The sequence below is a fragment of the Panthera tigris genome, chromosome D1, assembly GCF_018350195.1.
Source record: "Panthera tigris isolate Pti1 chromosome D1, P.tigris_Pti1_mat1.1, whole genome shotgun sequence".
In the NCBI taxonomy this organism is placed as follows: domain Eukaryota; kingdom Metazoa; phylum Chordata; class Mammalia; order Carnivora; family Felidae; genus Panthera; species Panthera tigris.
Window position 1 is genome coordinate 101,234,314 of NC_056669.1, and position 23,265 is coordinate 101,257,578.

The window sequence follows — 23,265 nt, forward strand, 5'->3', positions numbered from 1 at the left end:
AGATGCCAGAAAGGTCGGGAGACACAATGCCAGCCCACAGAAGCTCCACAGGCTGGATGGATAGATCTGTAAATACACGAATGACTGACCCTCCCCTGGTAAAAGATGTTAGTATTTCAAAAAAATTCATTGTGGGATTGACATCTCAAATGTTGAATCATATCCTTAAAGGATTATCTTCTTGTAATCAAAAATAATCTTGAACATTCCCACCGATATGAGGTGTTTACCTCTTTTTCCACAAGGAAGACTTAGAATATGATGAGGAAGATAGTTACTGAGGAGCAATCCATCTGCTCTCTATGAGTCTGGGAAAAGCCCCTCCAACTTTGGGGAAGATTTGGACACAGTCACATACACCCATATTCCGACAGACTTGCATCCATTCTGAAAAGGAGTGTGTGCTGAGAACTGAGCGTGCTGAGGGCTTTTGTTGGGAAAAACCTCCATTACCAATACTTTCTGAGCCTTACAAACACCTTGCACATAAAGCAGGAGCAAAGCCATGCCAATTACTTTATTCAAAGAGATTCTGGTCCCAACTAGCAAAGGCTCGTGTGCTCTCCATCTGTGACGAGGCCAGCATAAGAAATCATTCTAACCTGTCCCCTGACCCACAAGAGATCCCTCTGGGGAGGACATGTGCATGCCAGTTGGCCAGCAATAGTCCTAGAGCTGTTTACGTACAAACTGCTCAGAAAGCAATTGTTACACCTCCCTGTGAAATGAAGTAAGGACAGTTTCTCTCCCTTTCCATACACTGAAAAACTTGAAGTGTTGCCAGAGTCCATCAGTTTCAACATCTCATGTTATAGATGAGGAAACAGTCCCAGTGAATGAGCAAGACTTGCAGTAGTTGGGGACCAAGCTGGGACTTGGTCACTGATGTCAGATGTACTTTCTTTCTCAACTCCATACCACTTCCTTCTTTCTTATCTACTCCCTTTATTTTTTGTCTCATTTCCTGCTCTCTCTTTGCTGCTCTCCTCCTCCCCCCGCTTTCTTCCACAGAATTGAGTAAAACAAAAATGGAGTCCACTGGGAACCAGTCCCTCCTGAAAGAAGGTAGAACAGAACTCCTAGCCTAGAAAGTCCCAGATGTCGGACCCTTTGTTTTGGAGGTGAAAGGGGAAGAATCAAGAACGACTCACTTTCCCCAGTCTCAAACACCCCCAGTCTCTTCTCCTGGGCCTTAGTAATGATGTTCTTTTTAATGAAAACATTTTTTAAAAAACAAATAAAATGAAGTGAGGGCCAGACACAGGTAACTACATTCCAAAGCAAGAATAAAACATGTACAATAAAAATAATAACAGCATGGGGCGCCTGGGTGGCGCAGTCGGTTAAGCCTCCGACTTCAGCCAGGTCACGATCTCGCGGTCCGTGAGTTCGAGCCCCGCGTCGGGCTCTGGGCTGATGGCTCAGAGCCTGGAGCCTGTTTCCGATTCTGTGTCTCCCTCTCTCTCTGCCCCTCCCCCTTTCATGCTCTGTCTCTCTCTGTCCCAAAAATAAATAAAAAACATTGAAAAAAATAATAATAATAATAATAACAGCAGCTTCATCTATTAAACATTTCCAGGTATTAGGCACTAAACTAGCTTCTTCCAATATATAATATAATTTAATCCTCTTTACAAATTCATAAGTACACATCTGTTCACCCCATTTTGTAGAATAAAAAACCTGATGCACAGAGACAGTAAGAATCTTGTGTAACAATACTCAGCTTAGATATTTCTGGATCCAGTTTCTTGTTTCTAGTACTATAAAGTCTCCCACACTCCAAAACAAACAAGCACAAAAGCTTTAAAGGAATGAGTAGCTATCTTTATAGTCGACTTGATATCCAAGCAAGTACAGACAGGAAATGAATGATTACAGAGGCCCTGCTGTGCACTGAGTGTTTTCAATGCCAACACCAATGGGAGGATGTGAAATTCTTTGGTTATCTCCCCCAACACACACACACACACACACACACAAACACACACACACACACACACACACACACACACACACACACACACACTTCCCACCAGTGTATTTGCATTGTGTAATATAGCAAAAGGACATTATCTCAAGCTTACATAAAGGGCCAGCCAACCCCCCGGGCAAGCCCCATACCTGCCCTAGACAAATTTACAATCAGAATATTGTCTTCAAACTTCAATTTTATTGAAATTCTGCAGGTAACCTGAATGTATGTGTATAACCTACAAATATGAAATGTCTATATGTCAGGTTTATGGAACTTCCACACAGAAATCATGGAAACTACTGAGGGTTTCTGTAAATATCACAGTGTTTATGTTAACTTAATGAAATCCTGAGAATAGTGCTTCTTTCATTATACAGATGGGAAAACTAAAGCCCAGAGAAGTAAGGTGATTTGCATGACGCTCTATAGCTAATACATGATAGACAGAAATATGACCACAGGTTCATCTAGTTCCAAACTTCATGTTCTTTATTTTTTTATCGGGTCCCTATTTTTTTAAACAAAAAACTGCTTTCTCTGAACTATAAAGTAACATGTATTTATTTGTAGAAAATCTCGGAAAAAGTATTAAAAATAAAAATGAAAAAGTATTTCAATATCACTATAATCTAAGCTAATGCCAACACTTTGACATTTTTATTTCCAATCACATACTATTCAGTAAATAGAATTTTGCTATTTTTTTCACTTTTTATATTGTAAACATGAGTCCATGCAATTAAAAATTCTATAAAAACTAACTTTTAATATCTATATAATATCAATATGTACATAGTTTACCAGCCTTCTTCCTTATTGCTGGTCATTTAGGCCATCTCTGATTTTAACCATTATAAAAAGTACAAGAACAAAACCCTTAGTATATAAATCTGGGGCTGAATTACTGATGATTTACTTAGGACTGATTTCCAAGTATGAAAATGGACATGTTCTATCATTTCATGCTGCTGCTTTTTTTAAAAATTAACACCCTCCCCACAACATCCACTACACTACCCCAAAATCTCTCCTCTGACTCATTTCTAAACCACTGAGTCAAGTTATTGTTATATATGTCTAGACCCTAGGTTTGGAGAATGCAAGGGGGAAAAGTCAGATATCTGGAATCAGGAAGTCTGGATCCATGCACCAATTCACTTGTTACCAAAGTGATTCTGACATATTACCTGAGGCCTTCAGCCCATGTTTCCTCACCTGGAAAACGAGACTGGTTTTCTACCAGGTACTACTAATAGTACCTCCCTCAAAAGACTGATGTGAGGATTAAATCAGATAAAGCAACGGCTTTATCAGATTAAATCAGATGTGACAACGGCTTCGTAAATCATCATGCAATCTGGCAAACATCTGTTGCTATCACCTTTAGATGTGTGACAGATTTAGACGGCTTTCAAAGAATAAAGAGAAAAACTAGTTTCCCACTCATTGCTGTTTTTGATGCATTTAAACCTTGCTTTCAAAAAATATTGCTTAAAAAAATGAAAACCCTAGGGAGAAATAACAGCTGTCATACAGAATATCCCCCAAGTCCCCCAAGCATTCGTGTCATCCTGGAGATTTTGATAGCTTTTGTTCACACGTGGAATTAACAAACCTAAATGTCTCTATCCACAGGCACGCCAGAGAGCTGGGGAACCCAACTCCATGGAGTGGCAGTGTAGGACAGCCCTGTGACTTGAGTCTTGCCCAGCAGCCCTGGGGCGGGCCACAACTTTCAGACCAACTGTGATTGGTCCAAGCTCTTTACCAGGGGACATTTAATGATGAAAGAGGATGCTGCTAAGACATCAGCCCGCAGAGAGAAGGAAGGTGACCAAGCCTCTAGCAGGGCAGAGAAAATCAGGACAGACAGAGAAGTGTGGGGCTGGGGATGAGCTCACTGTCAGGATGGTGAAGAGATAACTAGGTTAAAAAGTTTTCTGTGCAGGCATCACACTGCAGTAGAAGAAGAAGGAAGGAAAAGTGTCATTTTATGGTCTAATCAGAGGCAAATATTAGAAATTTCAGGAGCCAACCCGGAAATCAGAGGGGTACAATGACGACAAAGCTTGAAGACAAGCATGCAGGTAATGGGGACCTTGTAGGAGAGGGTCAGCCATACCTGGGTGAGAAGTATCAAGAGAATGGGAAACCAGTAGCAAATGGGAGAGGTGAGATCTCTGTAAAGCAGGAGGCAAATGGAAAGTGTGGCGTGCCCAGAAAAAGTCTCAACATGTACAGCTGGCAGGAGATCCAGAAACACAATCAGAAGGCTGATCAGTGGCTGGTGATCAATCGCAAGGTCTACGATGTTACTGCCTGGGCCAACAAGCATCCAGGGGGGAGCCGAGTCCTCAACCACTATGCTGGGGAAGATGCCACGGTAAGGAACTCAAAGCTCTGCCTTCTCCCTTCCAACTGGTGGGTGGCTGGGACTTGGCTCTCTTTCCCAAAGCATTTGAGTACGTGCTCAAACTCCACAATTGCTCATCTCCTCCCAAACCAATTTTTCAGGATTCCTATCCAGCAAGAACCTGAAACCAAATAAGCCTCAAGGACTAGCTCATTTTGGGATGGGCTCAGATGCTGACAGTGGATACTGTTTGTGTATTTTGGATCTTGTTTTCTCTTGGTGTTGTGTTTTGAATTGGAGTCACTGTTTCCTTCCTGGTTTAGTATAGTTGACACACAACATTTCATTAGTTCAAGTGTACAATATAGTGATTCAACAACTCTATACACTAGGCTATGCTCACCACAAGTGTGGCTACCATCTGTCACTGTCTTTTAAGAAGAAAGTTACAAATGCATGAGTAAAATTTGGGAAAAATCACGTCTGTGCCCATCTAGAAATTTCTCAGACTCTTATAAATGGGGTGTGTAAAAGGAAGACAGCAATTCACATGATAGGCATCAAAATGTTAATAACAATAACACAAACCTACAATTATGGATAGTGCTTTTCTAACCCAAGTCACAGGATCAGCTCAGATGATGTGTTGGCAAAGATGCAGGCCTTCAACCACCTTGGAAATAACTGATAAACTCACTCAGCTTGAGACAGCTGAGCTGATGAATCTTTAATTTTCTGATGATGTTTATCTCTAAGAAGTTAGGGAAAAAAAACATGATTCCACATCCAATTCTAGCCAACAAGGTGGAATTAATTAATAAAATAAAACCATCAGGACTTTAGGATAAAATACCCATGCCACCTTGGGATTCATATCTTAAAAATGAAAATTCTGAGCGTGGCCAGCCATGTACCCTAGACTTTATGTAAGTAAATCCAAAAATGTTTGGAGAAAAGATTCTTGCAAAGGAAGATGGTTCAAGAAGAATGGGAGGCTCCAGAGGAGTTCTGACAAATGTAATACCCCATAGCTACTCAGAATTCAGGGAGCCTGAGCTTGGCAACTGGATACATGAACGTGGGAAAGTTGTTGAAATGCTCGCAGCCTCTGCTTCATCATTTGTAAAATGGAAATGACCTTACCAATCTAACTGGTTTATGGTAAATGGGACTAATGCTTGTAAAGTGTTTAGCACAATGCCAAACACTTAATAAAGTTTCATTAAATTCTAACTATTATGATTTATCTCACTGGCATCCATAGCCTCAGAGGTGTGATTATTATTTCCTGCTTACCACCAGCTTAGAAATCTTGATTATATTTGGTGTCATCTGATTGGGAACAGAGGAGCCCATGGTGGAGAAGCATCATTCTCTCTAGTGAAGGAGGCCAGGACATAAAGGACCTACAATCAGAGACTTACTCTACAACCTAAGAGGTGTTTGCAGGTTGTGCCCTGAAAGGCAACTGTGGACTAAAGAAAGTATTATCTCTGTGAGCTGACCCTCAACGCATGGCTGCACTGGCCCAGACGAGAGAACCATTCTTTTATTTACATGGAAACTCTCCTCCAAGCTTCCACCCTCCTGATAAAAGGGTAATAATGATAGTCCTTCCCACAAGATCATTAATTTACTCATTCATTTAGTCATCCATTCTAAAACCCTTGTTAAAGGCCGAGCATAATGATTAAGAGTACAGGGTTGGGAATGAAAAAGGCCTGGCTTGTATCTGAGCTCAACTACTTACTAAGAATGTCTTGAGGAGGTTGCTGAAGCTCTTGGAGCCCCGGGTCTTTTATCTAGAAAGTGGGAATAACAACACTTTCATCTTAGCCTTGTGAAAGTCAGTAGTACTTATGGTGTTTGGCACAGATTAGATACTGAGAAAATGGCAATGCTTTTGTTTTATTATTGCTTAGTTCTTCTGAGATGGGTTCTAGTTTTCTCCAAAGAAAAGATTCCATAAAACAAAATCAGTATATCTACTCCTGTTATTTCCCATCTGAGTTGTCTGATTTTTTTCAAACTATACGATTTAAAACTAATGGCACAGTGCTAATTATCACAGACTAGGCCCAGTCTTCTAATCTGATGAGAGTTTGCTGGGGAAAAGCCAGAAACAAACTGTAAATCCAAGAAGAATTGATGATATAGTTATCAATATGATAACATATGATGGGCTGTTTTGCAATTATTAAATGAGGATGACAAAGCATTTGAGGAAAGACATGCAAATGAAATAATATTTGGCCACAAGTTTCATGTAAGGCAACAGTATGTTCCAGGACCATGAAAGGAATAAATGCAATCTTGTGATGCATGTACATGAGCAGCATGTCCAGGACAAAGATAGCAAGTTAAGTATCTTGTGTGCTGGTCAACCCACTTCTTATCTCCGGACACCACACTCTAAGTAGGACACTGAGAAACTTGAGTTCTTTCTCGTGAGGATCAAAGGACAATACGAGAGGGAAATGATGAAAAAAACTTAGAGGAAATATAGAAAAGTCCATCTAGATATTTGGAGGACTACCATGTGGAAGACAGGAGAGTTGTGTGCAATTCCAAAAGGATGGCATGGAGCCAATGGAGGTGAGGCTAGGGCAGAAGAAGAGAGGATGTGCACAGAGGTGGAGTGAAAATAGGATTCACGTCAGGAGTAAACACCCAGGCAAAATGGGCATCTCAACTTAGCCGCTTTCTTTTTAGGACAATATTGGCATGTAGTAAGTGCTCAGTTAGTGTCAATGACTCTCATAGCATGAGGAGGAGAGGACGAAGGGAGAGGAGGGGTAGAGAAAGAGAAAGGGGAAGGAGAGGAAGGGAGTTGAAGTCTGAGCCATGTCTTCCCCTTCTTCCTCTTTTTCCACTACACATAATGACACTTCTCTGGTCAGCATCCCTCCTCACCCCCAATCAGCACAACAAAACCAACCAGGATTTCTAAGTATTAATGAAGGAAAGTAATAATAAGTAATAATAGTTGTATCTTCTCTAGGTTGTCAACATTTCTTAAATTATCTGGTTCTCACTGGAACAATGATTCAAGTAGAAAATAGGTGGAGAAGTAGACAGAGAGAGGGGTACTGAGGTGCTAATAGGGGAAGATGGACCATGAGGACATGCTTTCTTTCAGAAAGGCCAATCTGGCAGCCAAGTGAAAGCTGCACTGAAGAAGAGTAGCCAAAATTGGAGGAAGCCCAGGGAATATGTTGAAGATCTGAACAAGGCATTGACCACAGGAATGGAAAAGAGGGGGTGGCTGCAAAGGATGTCTAAGAGACATAATTTATAAAATGTGATGAGTGACTGGTTGAGCAATTGTTGAGAAACAGTCTGTCTGCCTTGTGCATATGTGACATAGTGAACTAGGTGACTATATCCATGACAGAATAGGGAAGCCAGGAGGATGAGCAGGTTTGGGAAGGAGAGCAGAGAGAGAGAGAGAACTGGGGCTGGAGCTCAGCAGAAAGTATCACAGAAAAAAATCTCAGTATAGGGAAGAGCTTTCAAATAATGAAAGTTCTCAAACAATGAAATGAGTTGCAGTGGAAAAATAACGCTTTGCTTATTCCTGTGGGTGAAGGGGAATCTGGGTGACTTTAAGTGAACATTCTCCATTCCGAAAAGGCTTTCTCCCAGATAAAGGGCAAAGACGGCGTTTTCCTTACAAACTGACCTATTCATAATTCATGTACTACCCAAAATATGAGGGGACTTGTTCTAGCCTTTGCCTTGGAGCACATGAGACCAGAGACGGGTAAGCATAAGAGAAATTACTCAAAGATGTGGTAATGCATATGTGATTGGGTGTTGACTACTCTGGTGAGCTTTTGTGAGGTGAGTAAATCAAAATCCATGATCTAGTTATCATGTTTTATAACTCTGTGTGTGTGTGTGTGTGTGTGTGTGTGTGTGTGTGTGTGTGGGTGGGTGTGGGTGTGTGGGTGGGTGTGGGTGTGTATAAACATTCACCATTGGTGTTTTATTTCCTGAATTTGGGAAATTTCAACCCACCCCAGATGAACTAAATATAATATAAAAATGCAATCATTTATTGATTTATTTATTTGGTCTGATTTCCAAAGTCTAAGCTCTTAGCCACTAGGCTAGATCCTCAATAAGTTTTAACAGTGACTGAATAAATTAATGGAAGAATTAATAAACCCACTGGGCAGAGTGGGTGCCATTATTATCCATATTTAGAAAAAAAACCGAGGTTTGAGAAATAAAGTAATTTGCCCAATATAAACCAGCTTACTCCTACTGCACTGTGCCTTAATGTGAACAGGAAAGGCACACTCCTTGGGTGGTTGTAGCACAAGATTTTCCAAATGGAATGATTGCTGGATTTTAGACCATACACACCCTCCTGGTTGGGTGCCTTTGTGAAGGGCATAACCTCTCAACAGTACTTAAGTTGTAAAGGCAGGCTTTTGTAAAGGCAGGGAAAGTCAGAAGGACTTTCCATATTTTTCTCTTCCTCTAGGGATCATAGTTCTACAATAAAGCACATCTCCCCATCTCCCATTCAATAACAGCAGAAAGTTAGCAGGATTTCTAAGCTATTTGTAAAAGCAAAATAGTCACATCTTTCCTGTGTTGATATTGTTCTGGAAATAATCAGTTTTGGATGAGTGTTGGTACAAATTTATGAATAGATTGAGGAGCAGGATTATGGTTGAGAAGGTAATCAATCAAAAGACTGCCAGATGAAATGGGAGGTGCTGGGTAGGGAAGAGAGGCTGGTTGTTAAGACCTATGTCCTCTGAACTCAACACATTTGAATGCTTCCAGCTTTTTCCTTGTTAGAGAAATCCTATACTCATCTCTTCATTCTTCCTTTCCTGTATTCATCAGGCATTCACTGATAATGTGCCATATTCCAGGCAGAGTGAGACAGTAGGCATAATTTAATCAATAACACATGGCCTTAGTCTTCAAAAACTCTTAAATACCTAGGAACAAATTTATCCAAGAAGGTTAAAGACCCACATACTAGAAAATATAAGACATAAATGAGAGAAACTGAGGAAGATATAAATAAATGGAAAGATATTCTATGCTTATGGATTGGAAGAATTAATATTGTTAAAATGTCCATACTACCCTAAACAATCTACAGGTTCAATGCAATCCTTGTCAGAATTCCAATGGTAGGGGCACCTGGGTGGCTCAGTCGGTTGAGCATCCGACTTCGGCTCAGGTCATGATCTCGCGGTCCGTGAGTTCGAGCCCCGCGTCGGGCTCTGTGCTGACAGCTTGGAGCCTGGAGTCTGCTTCGGATTCTGTGTCTCCCTCTCTCTCTCACCCTCCCCCATTCATGCTCTGTCTCTCTCTGTCTCAAAAATAAATAAACATTTAAAAAAAAAGAATTCCAATGGTATTTTTCATAGAAATAGAATAAACAATCCTAAAATGTGTACAGAACCATAAAAGACCCCAAACAGCCAAAGCAACAATTAGCAATCTTGAGAAAGAACAAACCTGGATTTCAGTACATGATACAAAGCTACAGATGAATGGATAAAGAAAATGTGATACCTATGCACGCACGTGCACACACACACACACACACACACACATAAATACACACACACAAATACATAAAAAAGAATGAAGTCTTGCCATTGGCCCCAACATGGATGGACCCATAAAGCATTATGCTAAGTGAAATATGTTAGACAGAGAAAGACAAATGCCATATGATATTATTTATATGTGGAACCTAAAAAAGAAAACAAAAAACCAAGCTCATAGATACAGAAAATAGATTGGTGGCTACCAGAGGCAGGAGGTTTCTCCTGTGAAGAAGCTCAAAAGTGCAAGCTTCCAGTTATACTAAAAAAAATCACGGGGATATAATGTACAGCATGATGACTATAGTTAGTAATACTGTATTGCATATTTGAAAATTGCTGAGAGATTAAATGTTAAAAGTTATCACAAGTGAAAAAAAAATTGGGGATTATGTAAGGTGACAGATGTTAACCAGACTCATTGTGGTGATTATTTTGCAATGCATACGAATATCAAATCATTCTGTTGTACACCTGAAGCCAAGGTAATGTTATATGTCAATTATACTAAATTTTAAAAAGAAACACAAAAAGACCACCTGAGAAGGGGCAAGTACACAGCTTCATTAAAATACAATTTGAAAAGTTATAGAAGCTAGAGGAGCCCAGAGAAATCATAAATAACTTTACTGAGTTAGGAGAGACAATTTGTAATCTGAATCTTGAAGGATGAAAAGGAATTTTTATAGAAAGAAAATGGAGGAAGTCAGTCAAGACAAAGGAAACAGTATGTTCAAAGTTTCAGAACAATAGACAGGCATGGAATATTTATTGAATGGAGAGAGGTCAGGTCTGGTAAACAAGATGGTTCATGAAAGGTAATGGTGAAAGGTGAGCCTGGAGAGGTACGTTGGAGCCAGAGGCAATGTGAGGGGATTAAAACCTAATGTGGGAAGATATTACTATCCGCCCAGCAGATACATGCTGATTTTAGCATCATCCCAATCTGAAATCACTTCTCTCTTAAGAGGCCTTTCAGAAAAGTAATTATACATGTTATGACTGGAATAAACCTTTATAGCTTCATGGCTGTAAAATCACACAGCCTTTAGTTCAAATCCTAGCTTACTATCTACCTAATTATTGTGGCATTTTGGACAAGACGTTCTCTCCTCTGAGACTTGGTATCTTTATCTTTACAGAAGAAGCAATGGAATCTCATAGATCCAAGGTGATGGTTATGAATTGGCCCATAGAGTCTCTTGTACACAGGATATACACAACAGATGTTAGAACTATCCCCTCTTCCTTTCAGTTTACCCACTCTCCTTCCTTCAGCAGGAATATACTTGCCCAAGAGTGTTGATAACATAGCCTGTTTTTACAAGTCTTTCAAAAAAAAAAAAAAAAAAAGGATTTCACGACTTCCACAATATCCAGACTCTATTAGGAAATGCTTTTACATCAAATATCTAAGACTACCCAAACTCCTTTGTTATGCTGCTCATCAGTACAAGGAAAAGAGGCCCACATAGCAGGGCAATGCCTACTGTGCTGGAAAATTCTGTTGGTCTTTAGGCTATGTGATTACAGCATTGCCTGCAAATCTTGCTGGGAATCAGAAAAAACGATGAACCCAGAAGAACATTATCATCAGCATACTGTTCCAGGACTCTGTATGACTGCTCAGAGTAAAACAAAATTTCAATGGCTTACCTTTCTTCTACACTCTTAACTTGATCCATGAGAATGTTTTCCGTCCTAATCTGCTTTTAAACAAGTAGAATATGATTTGCCACTATGGATCATTCTGAAATACTTTAATTCCTTTCTTAATCACAGAAAGGCTCTCTTCCTGGTTTGGGAAACTAAGTTTTAGACCCACAGAATGTGATAGTTAAGAAAAACTTTTGAAATTATATAGTGCAGAATTTCCCAGGGTGGGTCAGAGGAAGTATGCAGAAACAGAATGAGCAGTAGAGACTGGACTGGTTCTAGCAAATGCAAAATCCTTTTTCCATCATTGACTCTAGAGACCCTTAGGAGAAGTAAGTCTAAAGAGTTGATACTGCACCCTTTCAATTAATGTTATTCATTATATAAACACCTTCTTATAAAGTAGGCTTCTATGTAGTTCTTAGATGTATCCAAGGTTGCTTTACACTTTGAAGATGGAAGGTTCATTATATTCACTAAAACAATTTAGAGTTCATACCACATTAGGCTTTGGAGTATAGGAAGAAAATCTCTGAGTTGTTATATTGAAGAGAATGTAGGTAGTAAGTTATTAGCACTTGAAGTATATATACAAGAAAGATGGCTAATATGTTGATTTGCTTAATCCCTACAATCACTTTATGAATTGGTTGGCTATTACCATCACCCTTATGTTAGAGAAAACAGAAGCACAGACAAGTTCAAGAAACTTGTCCACAATTACACAGCTAGTAAGTAGAAACCAGAATTTAGGTACAGAAAGACCACTCCAGGGTCCACTGTCTTAGTCAGTACTATGGAACAACAGCACTTTAGAGTCATGTGTGTGGCTTCCACGTATTCAAGTTATGATCTTAGTTATATTTACTCATTTTTGATCACTCCTGTTCTCAAAGCTGCAATAGCAGAAAGTCTAATATCTACCTCTTGGAGAATTCTCCTTCCCCAAAATCTGTTTTATTCTTTGGGAAGGAAGAGAATATCTCTAACTTTCAAATACAAGCAGGATATAGGGACCACCACTGTTTGTCATAGCCTGTTTGAGGTCCTACTTAACATGGACCTGAGATGGGGAAAAGCAGTTGGTCACCTCTATGTGCCTGGCTGTCACAACCCTTGCAGAGATTGGCCTAGCACTTTTTAGAAAGAATGATGAGACCCCTCCAGTGAAAAACTTGTGAAGAGCGTGTACTTTAGACAGCTCAGACCTCAAGGGCTGTGCTCCCTTTCTCTCCTGTGCATTAGTCCTACACTATCGATGTCAACTTTAACCAGTTTTTTTTTTTTAAAAAACTTAATTCAAATGTTTCATTCCTCTTGGCTTTGGCCAGGAACCAAGAGGGATATTTGATGGGAGATGTGCTTTTCACAGCTAGTCATGGTTGCTGCATGCTTCTATGTGAGCAACTTTTACCACCCTGATGTTGGGCTTTGAAGATTCATCGTGGCTCGCTAACTCAAGCAAACTAATTCTTCTGGTGCTCAGTAAAGTAAACAGTGATCTCTTCCAAAGCTCAGGAATATCCTGGCTGTGTTGGGCTTGCCTAATGAAGCAGTGCCTCAGGTAGGTGGATCTCCAGCATGAAGCTTTCATAGAGTATCTCCAAGGGTAATTTTGATTGTTCAACTTGAAGCATCAACCTGGGGTTAGAAGAAATCCTCTGTAATAGAGTCTGCTGATTCCCAAGATGGGCACAGGATGAGGTAAGGAAGGGGACTATTCTGTAGATAAGCATGTGTGTAAGCCTCTATCGATTCTCTGTGATTTACAGGATGTCTTCAGAGCCATGCACCTGGACCTTGACATTGTAAAATTGTACCTTAAGCCACTGCTCATTGGAGAGCTTGCCCCAGAAGAGCCCAGCCAGGAGAGAAACAAAAGTGTGAGTGGGGTCTCAGGACCCTTGAACATATGGAGGGATGGGGACAAAGGCCAGTTTAGCAATTCCTGACATATCCAAGAATTGATCCTTTTTTGTGAGAAACTGACCATTATGCCTAGGTGATCCTGTAATAGCATAAATGAGTAGTTTCTACATATTACAAAACAATGTCATCCTCCTTAGACATTCAGAACTCTTAAACCTCTGTGTAAGAAAGGAATGAATTGTTTGGTCCTACAGTTCCCCAGAAGTTCTGTGTCTCTAAGTACCTCCTTTATGTCAGGCAACTACCAGATACAACTTTTGTCCAGTGACTGCTTACAATTGCTTGATGTCTGTGCCTATATTCACTGCTAAAGTAAGTTTGATGAAAGCAGTAGATATGTATGTATATTTTGCTTATCTCTGTGTCCTCAAGAACCCACCTGCACAGGATCAGACATGTAGTAGGGACTCCATAAATAGCTACCAAATGAAAGTTGTGAATATATCCTAACAGCAGCCCTTTTTACATTTGGTGAAATTATAGTCCAGGGAAAATAAGTTACTTTCTGAAAGCCCCATAGTTGGTGTATCAAGGAACCAGGATTCCAAGTCACTTCTTTCTGACCCCAAGGAAGGGTGCCACTCTTTCTTTCTCTACTACTTTGGCCACCTGAAATACCGTCTTCCAAAGGACAGGGTCTTTATAAGATTAGACATTCACTAGGATGATTTTACATAAGACTTAAAAGGATTTTGACTAATATCGAGCATTTCATTTTTTTTTTTTTGTAATCTGTTTTGTTAAAGCTGCTTACATTCTGTTTAATTCTTCTGAAATAATTTGTACCCAATATTGACCCATATATCACTGTGAGGAGAATAGAATTAGCATTATACTTCTGCTTCAGGAAATGAGGAAACAAACTCACTGAGGAACAGGCAGATTCTGAAGACGCATAACTCATTTTGTGTAGACCTCAGACAAACACTTAGGCTCACCCCTCAGGCCCACATGCATCCCACACAGCTGTGTGTCAGGAAACCCAGCCCTGTATTTGGCAGCGAGGGCTCTGAGGCTGCACAGCTTAGATTCACAGCCCAACTCTGCCACAGGTTGTATGGGTTCAGGCCACTTCCCAAACCTCTCCATGGCTCAATTTCTCTCTCTGTAAAAGAGCGACGACAGTTGCACCAACTTCCTAGAAGATATTGGGGAATTATGGAAAGAGTTAAAAGCGCTTCAAGTGCTTAGAACAGTGTCTGGAATGTAGTAAATGCTCAATAAATTTTAGATACTATCATCATGAACTCACTCGTGGCACCAGCAATTGACAAACCTCCAGATATGTCCCTATCATTTAGGGCAGGAGACTCTAGGGTAAACAAAAGAAATCGATGCAAAGCTTAATTGTTTCTGCTAAAATTTTCTTGAAGGAAAAGAAAATCCACTAATGGTTGATAACTATAAGACAACCATTCATTATCTAAAAGAGTATTGGTTTCTGGGGGGTAAAGGTCTGCCAAAATTTTTCTTTAGTGCATCTATGTAGATACTATGTATGTGTGCAAAATAATACATATATACTCAGATATATGTCTATAGACAATTAATATGAGCACAACACTTGTGTCAGAAAGCATAAGTTGAATTCCTGCCTCTATCACCTACTTGCTGATGATTTCAGACCAGTGCTCATCTGGGCTTGCTGACCCCTTACTCTGTACACTAGATGAGTTGGAAAATATGACCAGGTTGGCAAGCACTCTAGAGATGCCTCTTAAAGTTATCCATGGTCACCAAAATTCCAAAGTTGATGGAAGCTTGAGAGATGAACCCAGGAAACAGATCTTTTAAAAGTTGAATCAGTGAATTTTTTTTTGCTTCTAGAATTATGTTCATAGAATTTGCTTCTAGAATTATGTTCATATGTATATAAATTCTCTCCTTTCATGTATCTGAACAATCCTGCTCTCTTTCTTATGCTCTGGTCATTATGTCACCTGTCCTGGTTTCAAACCCATTCATTAGTCATTAAGCAAAGAGATATTTCTTTCCAGCCCTTGCACTGACTCTACAGTCTGACTGGCAAGCTTATAAACCAATACTAGCCTTGCTCATGCACCCACATGCACATATGCATGTTACATAAACACAGAACCAGGAAACCCCCACCCCCACAACACATATCAGCACACACACACTAATGCCACCAGAGATCCTGCCCTGTTTACAGGGGTCCATCAGTCAGCTCACAAGAAATTCATCCTTTGAGCTAATCCAAGTGAACAGCATTTTTTTGTCCATTTTTATTTTATTTTTTTAAACATAATTTATTGTCAAGTTGGCTTCCATACAACACCCAGTGCTCATCCCAACAAGTGCCCTCCTCAATGCCCCTGCATTTTTCTGTGTTCATCATTTTAATGAAAGGGTCCTTTGCACATACTGAACTGCTGATGATGTAGAAAATTCTGTGTAAACTGTACCACTAACTACAGTAACACAGATCCATATAGACAACACAGTTCTCCAAAGCATTATTGGAGATCAATCAATCAATACCTGAAGCAATACTGATGGTTTGAAAGGCAACAGTTAGACACAATAACCATCTTCACAGGCCCCCTGCCAAAAAAAAACCCCACAAATTCTGAGCTCCAAAATAGTTTGAGGACAGTTTACAAACTACTACTCCTCTTTCTATTCTCCAGGGGAAAAAAATGTTATCATAACTTTTCAAAAAAGTTTTGTTTGTTCAGTTTTATGTTTTTAATTTTGCCCAATTAAATTTATTAATATAATTAAATTTGTATTCATAAAATTAAGGTACTAATAAGGTAATATAATGGATTATTGTGCTCATTTGTGTTCCCTGAGGGAACTAATTCCTTCCTTGAACATTTATTTCTCAGTCCCAGTTGGTGGAAGATTTCCGAGAATTGCGGAGAACATTAGAGGCCATGAACATGTTCAAGGCCAACCCAGCGTTCTTCTTCCTTCACTTCGTCCAGGTCTTGATTTTAGAAACTCTGGCTTGGCTAATAGTGTGGCATTTTGGCAGTGGCTGGGCTGTGACAATATTCATCTCCTGCCTTCTCACAATTTCCCAGGTAAGCACATACCCTAAAACCAAGCAGTGGCTTTAGGGGACGATTCAGAATTGTTTCCTTCTCCCTTTAGACCTGCACCAGCTGCTGTCTGACACCTCCTAGCAAGCTGCTCATCAGTGTCTGACACCAGCAAGTTGCCACACCTTGCCAGACCCCAGTCTCTTGTCTGTAAAATAAGGATAATTTTTATGGAAATGTTATCTACTAACCAAGTTAATGTGAAAACACCTAGCACAGTGACTGACACATAGGAAGTATTTAATTTATGACAGATGCTAGTCTTTGCCCAATTGTACCCATACCAGTTCAGTAACGGAAGTCATTTCCCAGCCATGTAACACTCACCTTTATCTTTTATCCATCTTTCAATCAACAAACAGAGAGAGAGAGTCAAACCAAGAAACAAACTCTTAACTATAAAGAATGAACTGATGGCTACCAGAGGGGAGGGGGCAGGGGGATGGGTGAAATACGTGAGTGCACAAGGAGTGCACTTGTCATGATGAGCACCAGGGGTTGTATGGAGATGTTGAATCACTATATTGTACACCTGGAGCTAATATTACATTGCATGTTAGCTAACTATAAATTAAATAACACTTAAAAAAAAGAATGTGTGGATTCCACCATAAATGCCAATCAACTACTGGGACATAGCAGAACATCTGATCAATCTTTGTTGAATGATGTGTGAATCTCTAAACATGGCTTTCTGTGAGTGCAACACTGCATTGCGGACATGAAGGAAAATGCACCTGGTTCCTGCTCTTGGGTAAAGAGTCTTTCAGTGGGAGAGATTCACGTTCAAACTTGTAAACATACAACATGACAGAATGACATTAATGCCAAGGACAGGAACAAACGTGCTGTTGAAGCAGAAAGAGGCATTTAATTCTCATTGGAATAAGTGCAGAAGGTTTTATGGAAAATTAATGTCAATGTTAATTCCAGGATGTATGTTAATTTTTTTTTTTTTTTTGTAAAGTCAACTTGCTTTATTCCTTGAAAAGCAACTCTTTTGGAAACTGGAAAGGAAACATTTGTTTGGTACTTAGCATAAGCCAAGCACTTTGTAGGTATTTAAGTTGCCCAACAGTCCATGAGTAAAATGTTATTATCCCTACTTAGCAGGTGAAGAGCTGAGGTTTGGAGCTACTGAGTAATTTGCCAAGATCATTCTTGGCAAGAATGATTTAGAATCCAAATCTTCCTGACTCCAAAGGCCATACCCTTTCTACTCTTCGCTGGAAGATTTTGACAGTGACAAGGAAAATGTTCTATACTGACAGAACCCCATGCACAAAGGCACACTAGTGGGAAAGAACACAATGTGTAAGAAATAGAAAGTGAACTTGGCTTGGAGCCAGATAAGATCCCCCACCATTCTTCTCCTATGGGCTTTGAATCTATGAGTGAGCTCATTTATTAATTTCCTCTTGACTTCTCAACTTCTTTAACAACAATTTCATCTCTTCTAGTGTCAGAGTTCATATCTGCAACATGACTTGGGACACCTTTCCATATTTACGAAGTCCAAATGGAACCACCTGATGCAAAAACTTATGATGAGTCATTGCAAGGTACAGGATGTTCATGGAGCATGATGGGATTCTCATGCTCCTAAGACAATGGTTACCACGTTTGTTTGTGCAGTCATATTAGTAAAAAATGTTTGTGCACAAATAGATTCGCAAATATGCTAACAATGTAGATATTACATACATACTAATATGTAATATGACATTGTAATATATATGCTAAAATTAAGATTTTAATTGTTTATAAGGAAAGGTTTATTTTTATTTAGGAAGTTCCAACAGTTTTTCTTACCTTAAAAAACTCTTTAGCCAATCCTTGGCATCCCATTAAAAAACCACCACACAGGAGGATTGTGCCTTTATAAATGAAGAGGTGCTCTGTAAAATCATGAATGGGAATGTTCTTAGAAGAAGTCTAAACATTTACTGCTGGGAAGCAACAGGAATTCAGCAAGCCTGATTAGTCTTGGAAGGATAAGGCTATGATGAAATAAAGGGAAGGATGCAGAAGAGATAAAAGTGAAGAAAAAGAGAAAGAGTGGACAAGAAAGGTCAGATGGCACTGTTCAAGAGTCAAGGACTGTAAATCCCAGACTGGTGGAAAATGCAGTGGTGATGATGGCAGTTGGTCTTGCCTCCCCCTGCCCAAACTCCAGGAGGGCAGGTGCTTTGTTCTATGAGCCACTGCAGTGCAACACCTAGCAGAGTACCTGGCACATAGTAGGTCTTCAATAGCATTTGTTGAGTGGATGGATGGATAGATGGATGGATGAACCAAGGTAACAGTACAGGACTGCCAAGAGTGGGTTTTAGCTCTGACTTGACAAGGCTTCCTGTGTGATCTTGACTGAGTCATATTCTATCTCTGACTCTCAGTGTTCTCATCTTTAATATTAGGAGTTAAACAGGATGTCTGTTTTTCTATGACATTCTAGGATTTAGTGACTATGTACTCTGGCCCAGATGGGGGAAAATGCCTCTGAGCCTTCCATTAAGCCAAATCTTGCATTCAAGGCAGCTCATTTTAGGAAAAACTCCTAAGCACTGACTCAGAGCCTACTTGTTTTGCCTTAACACAGTGGTTTTATATTGAACTGAAAGATACTTAAAATAAGTCTTATCAACCCTCTTTCCAGTTGGGAAAACTAAGCTTAAGTAGATTAAGTAACACAGAGTTGGATCTGGATTCATATTAGAATTAAGTCTGTTCCTCAAAATGGTTAGAATGATTAAAATTGTCATTTTATGTGATAAGTTTCATTTAACTCGAAAATTTCTATAGGTACACAGTCCTGCCCTCTTTCTACTCATGCTTGATTGACAAAGTGTTTCTGTATCCAGTCAGAAATGTTTACCACAGAATAAAAGCAAAAACAGTGTCTTATGTCCTGGTGAGAATTAAGGTAATTCCTTTTGAGGAAGTCAGAGGAAAAGAAAGACTCATGTGTCTTGGAGGTAATTGACAGTTGACTTGATGCCAGTATAAGTAATATTTCAAGCTCCACCCTTGCTGGTCCTTTTAAAAAAAATCACTGCTTTCCCACTTGTCCAAATTTGTACACAGCTCTCTCTATATAAATTATGTTGCCAGAAACAATTTTGCACTAGTTGAAATGAATATAACCTTGATGACTCATGAATGGAGTAAATAAATAGGAAATGCTCTAAAAGCAAATTGAGCATACTCTACCTTTTTGCAGATAAAACCAGTGATTTGTGAGCAAAATGAGTGTAGGCTTCAAACTACCTGTAGGAAGGAAAGGTGGACAGGAGGGAGGCAGCAAAGAAAATTGTAATATAAACAGCAACAACGTCACCTTCTACATACATCACAATTTTAAATTTCAAAACTTGACTTACTATCATTTTACCCTTGCCCTGAGGGGTTTTGGGGCGGAGTTTTTTTTTTGGAATTTTCACTCACTAGCTGTGCTAGTAATTGTGTATGCCTGATCTTTGCAATGTTTGTGCAATAAAAGAGTGCTTCTGAAAGTATACCGTGAAATTTCTGCACATATTTTGGACTCTTGTGCAATGTTCAAATCAAAATGGGCTCCCTGTAGCATATTTTTCAATGCCCCCTCCCAAGATGCAGCATGCACAGTTTGAAAACTATAAGAATCAAGAATCAAGGATTATACTAGGGACAAAGAGACAGAGTATTTGATATTAAGACCTGCCTTAAAAATCTGGCCTATCCTCTTTCCAGGACTACATCCTAAAATAATTTTGGGGGAGGGGTGTGAAGCATGTTATTTCCTTTAATATTTTTCTCATCCATTCCACAGATGAGGAAATTGCCCAAGACCACGCATACCCAGTAGCAGGGCTTTGAATTCAAGCCAAAAAAAAAAAAAAATGACTTCAGGCCAAAGTTTGGATTTCTTAGAATGCACCAAGAAAGGACCTAACTTGGGAATGAGGAATGACCTAGGGTGGTTTCTGTATGGAATTGGGTGCAGGGGCAGCCTATTCGCATGTAGCTGATAATCTTCACTTCCAGCTGGATCACTCTATCCCTTGCCTCCAGTAATTGTGGCTTCCAGACCGAGGGGTAAGGGTAGAGCCAGCTGCTTTAGATCACAATTACTCCCATCACTGTTCTAAATTCCAGGACCTTGAGTTGTCAAGATCTTCTCCCTGACCTATCATGAATCAAAATTTGTCTCTCCTATTACCAGTTTCCACAGATAGTCATTGACTGCAAGAGTACAGTTAAAATGTTGGCTCTCAAAGCATTTAATTAACAAAGTGAATCACTGCTTATTGCAGTGTCCTTGTTTGTCTATTGCTCCCATAGGTTGTATGTTTCATAAGTATGGGAACCCCATTTTATCATGTCTAACTCTATATTCCAAATGCTTGTTTCAGCGTCCGATGCATGGGATGTGCTTTAAAATAAATAATGAAAAGAGCAAGTGCATAACTGTAAAAGTGAGTGGGTGGTATGCAGTCAGATGCAAGAAGAGCAGAGTGCAATGAGGACCCCATAGGGGGAGTAAAAATTGATGAGTACAAGTTCAGTTTGACATATCATGAGACATGCAAAGGAAATGTTTGGAAAGTGATTTTCCTTTCACGCATGAGATTTAGCAGATAGATGTGGGATGGAGGAAGAGAGATTCCACTACAAGGATGGTAAGGAGTGTTAGAGGTGAAAAGAGACTATTGCTCCTGAGAGATGGGGTCACCAGGGGTTTGCTAAGAGAGGACTCTACAACAAGGACTATGGAAGGCAGTGCTAACACTTGCAGATTTCCAAACATGCCCATCCCCCTCAACCATGGATGTAGTGTCCAGATCCGCATAGTCCAACAGAAATATAATGCAAGCCACATTAAAATGACATAAATCATTTTAAATTATCTAACAACATTTCAAAAGATAACTTTCTCACCATATATATATATATATATATATATATATATGTTCAAAATTATTATCATTTCTACATGTAATCAATGTAAAAATTTTTAATACTATATTTTACTCTCCTTTTTTCATCCCGAGTCTCAAGATCCAATATTACACACATACTGCTCATCTTAATTTGACTAGTTACACTTCAAGTGCTCAATAACCAGCGTGTAGCTCGTAGCTATCATATTGGACTGTGAAAATGTAAAACATGTTTAGGCCAGTTATTGAGAGATGTCAAATATGCAATAAAAAACAAATACTCTTTATTCTTATGTAATAATTTATGCAATAGGGGAAAGGAGAGGAAATTGAATTTCTCAATATGCCAACATTTTACATACATCATCTCTTGTCTCCCCCAAACAACCCATGGAAGTAAATGTCATTATATCATATTTACTGCAGATGGAATACAGGCTCAAAAAGGGTGAAATTTACCCAAACCACAAAGCAGTATTTATACATCCAGGATATGAAACCATATTGATGTGCTTCCAAATCCTTCCTCTATTAAAACTTTCACACTGTCATTGAGACAGAGAAAATCACAAACAACCTAATCAGAGATGATTTGAGCTCAGAGCCAATTGAATTATTTTTATTCTCATTTATCTTTATATGAGATCATGGAAGCCTGAACATGCAGTAATGTGAGCCAAGCCCCCTACAAGATAATTTCAGATCCATGATTCATTTAAATATTCATGAAAGCAGGATTCCTAGGACCATTTTACCCCAAGAGCTATTGAAGTTTTAGAGATGAGTTTTCTTTATTTGTAAAATAAGGATTTTCTCTGTCCTACTTATCTTCAGAATTTTTAAAATGAGGATTCCCCCCCCCCAAAAAAAAAGGATGGAAAAACATTTCATCTGAACAGGTTTTTGTGAATTTTATGAATTTTCCTGAATCCCATGATTATTTGATTGTAGGCTTTGAAAGGCTCTGTCCAATGGGCCATTCTGTGACCCAGCAGTCAGGGAACAAGTTCCAGAAGCTCAGATATCTTACTTTGACTTTGGAGATGCATGCAGAAAACTCTGAGAGTGAAGGACATCCCAGGAGAGAAATCTTACATCTAATGAACCCTCTCTTCTCCTCAGGGCCTGTCAACATCCTGGTGGAATCACCGACACTTCCAACATCATGTAAAAACAAACATCCACCCCAAAGACCCAGATATTGATATGGGTGCACTTTTCCTGCTTGGAGAATTGCAACCTGTCAAGGTATGTTTAGAACTCCTGAGCACTTAAGAAATGTTCCCAAAAGTGATTCCTGGAAAAGTCTATGGTCTTGTCCCAGAAAGATAGAGCTGGGGGTTCCCACTTCAAGCACCTTCTCAGAGCATGTCTCCTTCTTTGAGTCCACGATATACACATGAAATAACTGAATTTGAGGCTGTACAAATAGAAGGAAATGTGGAGCATGTGATTCTATGGTCTTAAATGACACGCCACCAACCTCCTATGGAAGGAAATATGGTAACTTGTATCACCCTGCTTGAGCAATCCTGCTCAAACAGATCCCTGCCCAGTGGTCACCACTACTACAGAGGCAACATAAGTTGCTGTTAAGTAGTGAAACCAGATGACTGAAGCTGGCAATGACTCTCCAAAATTTAACGAGGATATGGAGACATTCATTCTCTCAGAGAAAAACATGTCAGTATATTCAATAAGCACTAAATCACAAGTATCTGAATAACTAGTTATCTCAACTAATTCTAGCTCAGTGAGAAGAGGCTGTACTAGTGTTTTT

At 39.5% G+C, this 23,265-nt stretch overlaps 1 protein-coding gene across 1 annotated transcript in view; it reads left to right on the top strand.

Annotated features, from left to right (window-relative positions):
* Nucleotides 1-3,805: 3,805 nt before the first annotated feature.
* LOC102969100 (fatty acid desaturase 2-like protein FADS2B) overlaps nucleotides 3,806-23,265 on the top strand; it is a 38,267-nt gene continuing 18,807 nt past the window's right edge. The window contains exons 1-5 of the mRNA XM_007092652.3: nucleotides 3,806-4,361; nucleotides 13,342-13,452; nucleotides 16,351-16,548; nucleotides 18,027-18,128; nucleotides 22,608-22,733. Of these exons, the coding sequence (XP_007092714.2) occupies nucleotides 4,035-4,361; nucleotides 13,342-13,452; nucleotides 16,351-16,548; nucleotides 18,027-18,128; nucleotides 22,608-22,733 (864 nt within the window). The 5' untranslated portion in view covers nucleotides 3,806-4,034. The remainder of the gene's footprint in view (nucleotides 4,362-13,341; nucleotides 13,453-16,350; nucleotides 16,549-18,026; nucleotides 18,129-22,607; nucleotides 22,734-23,265) is intronic.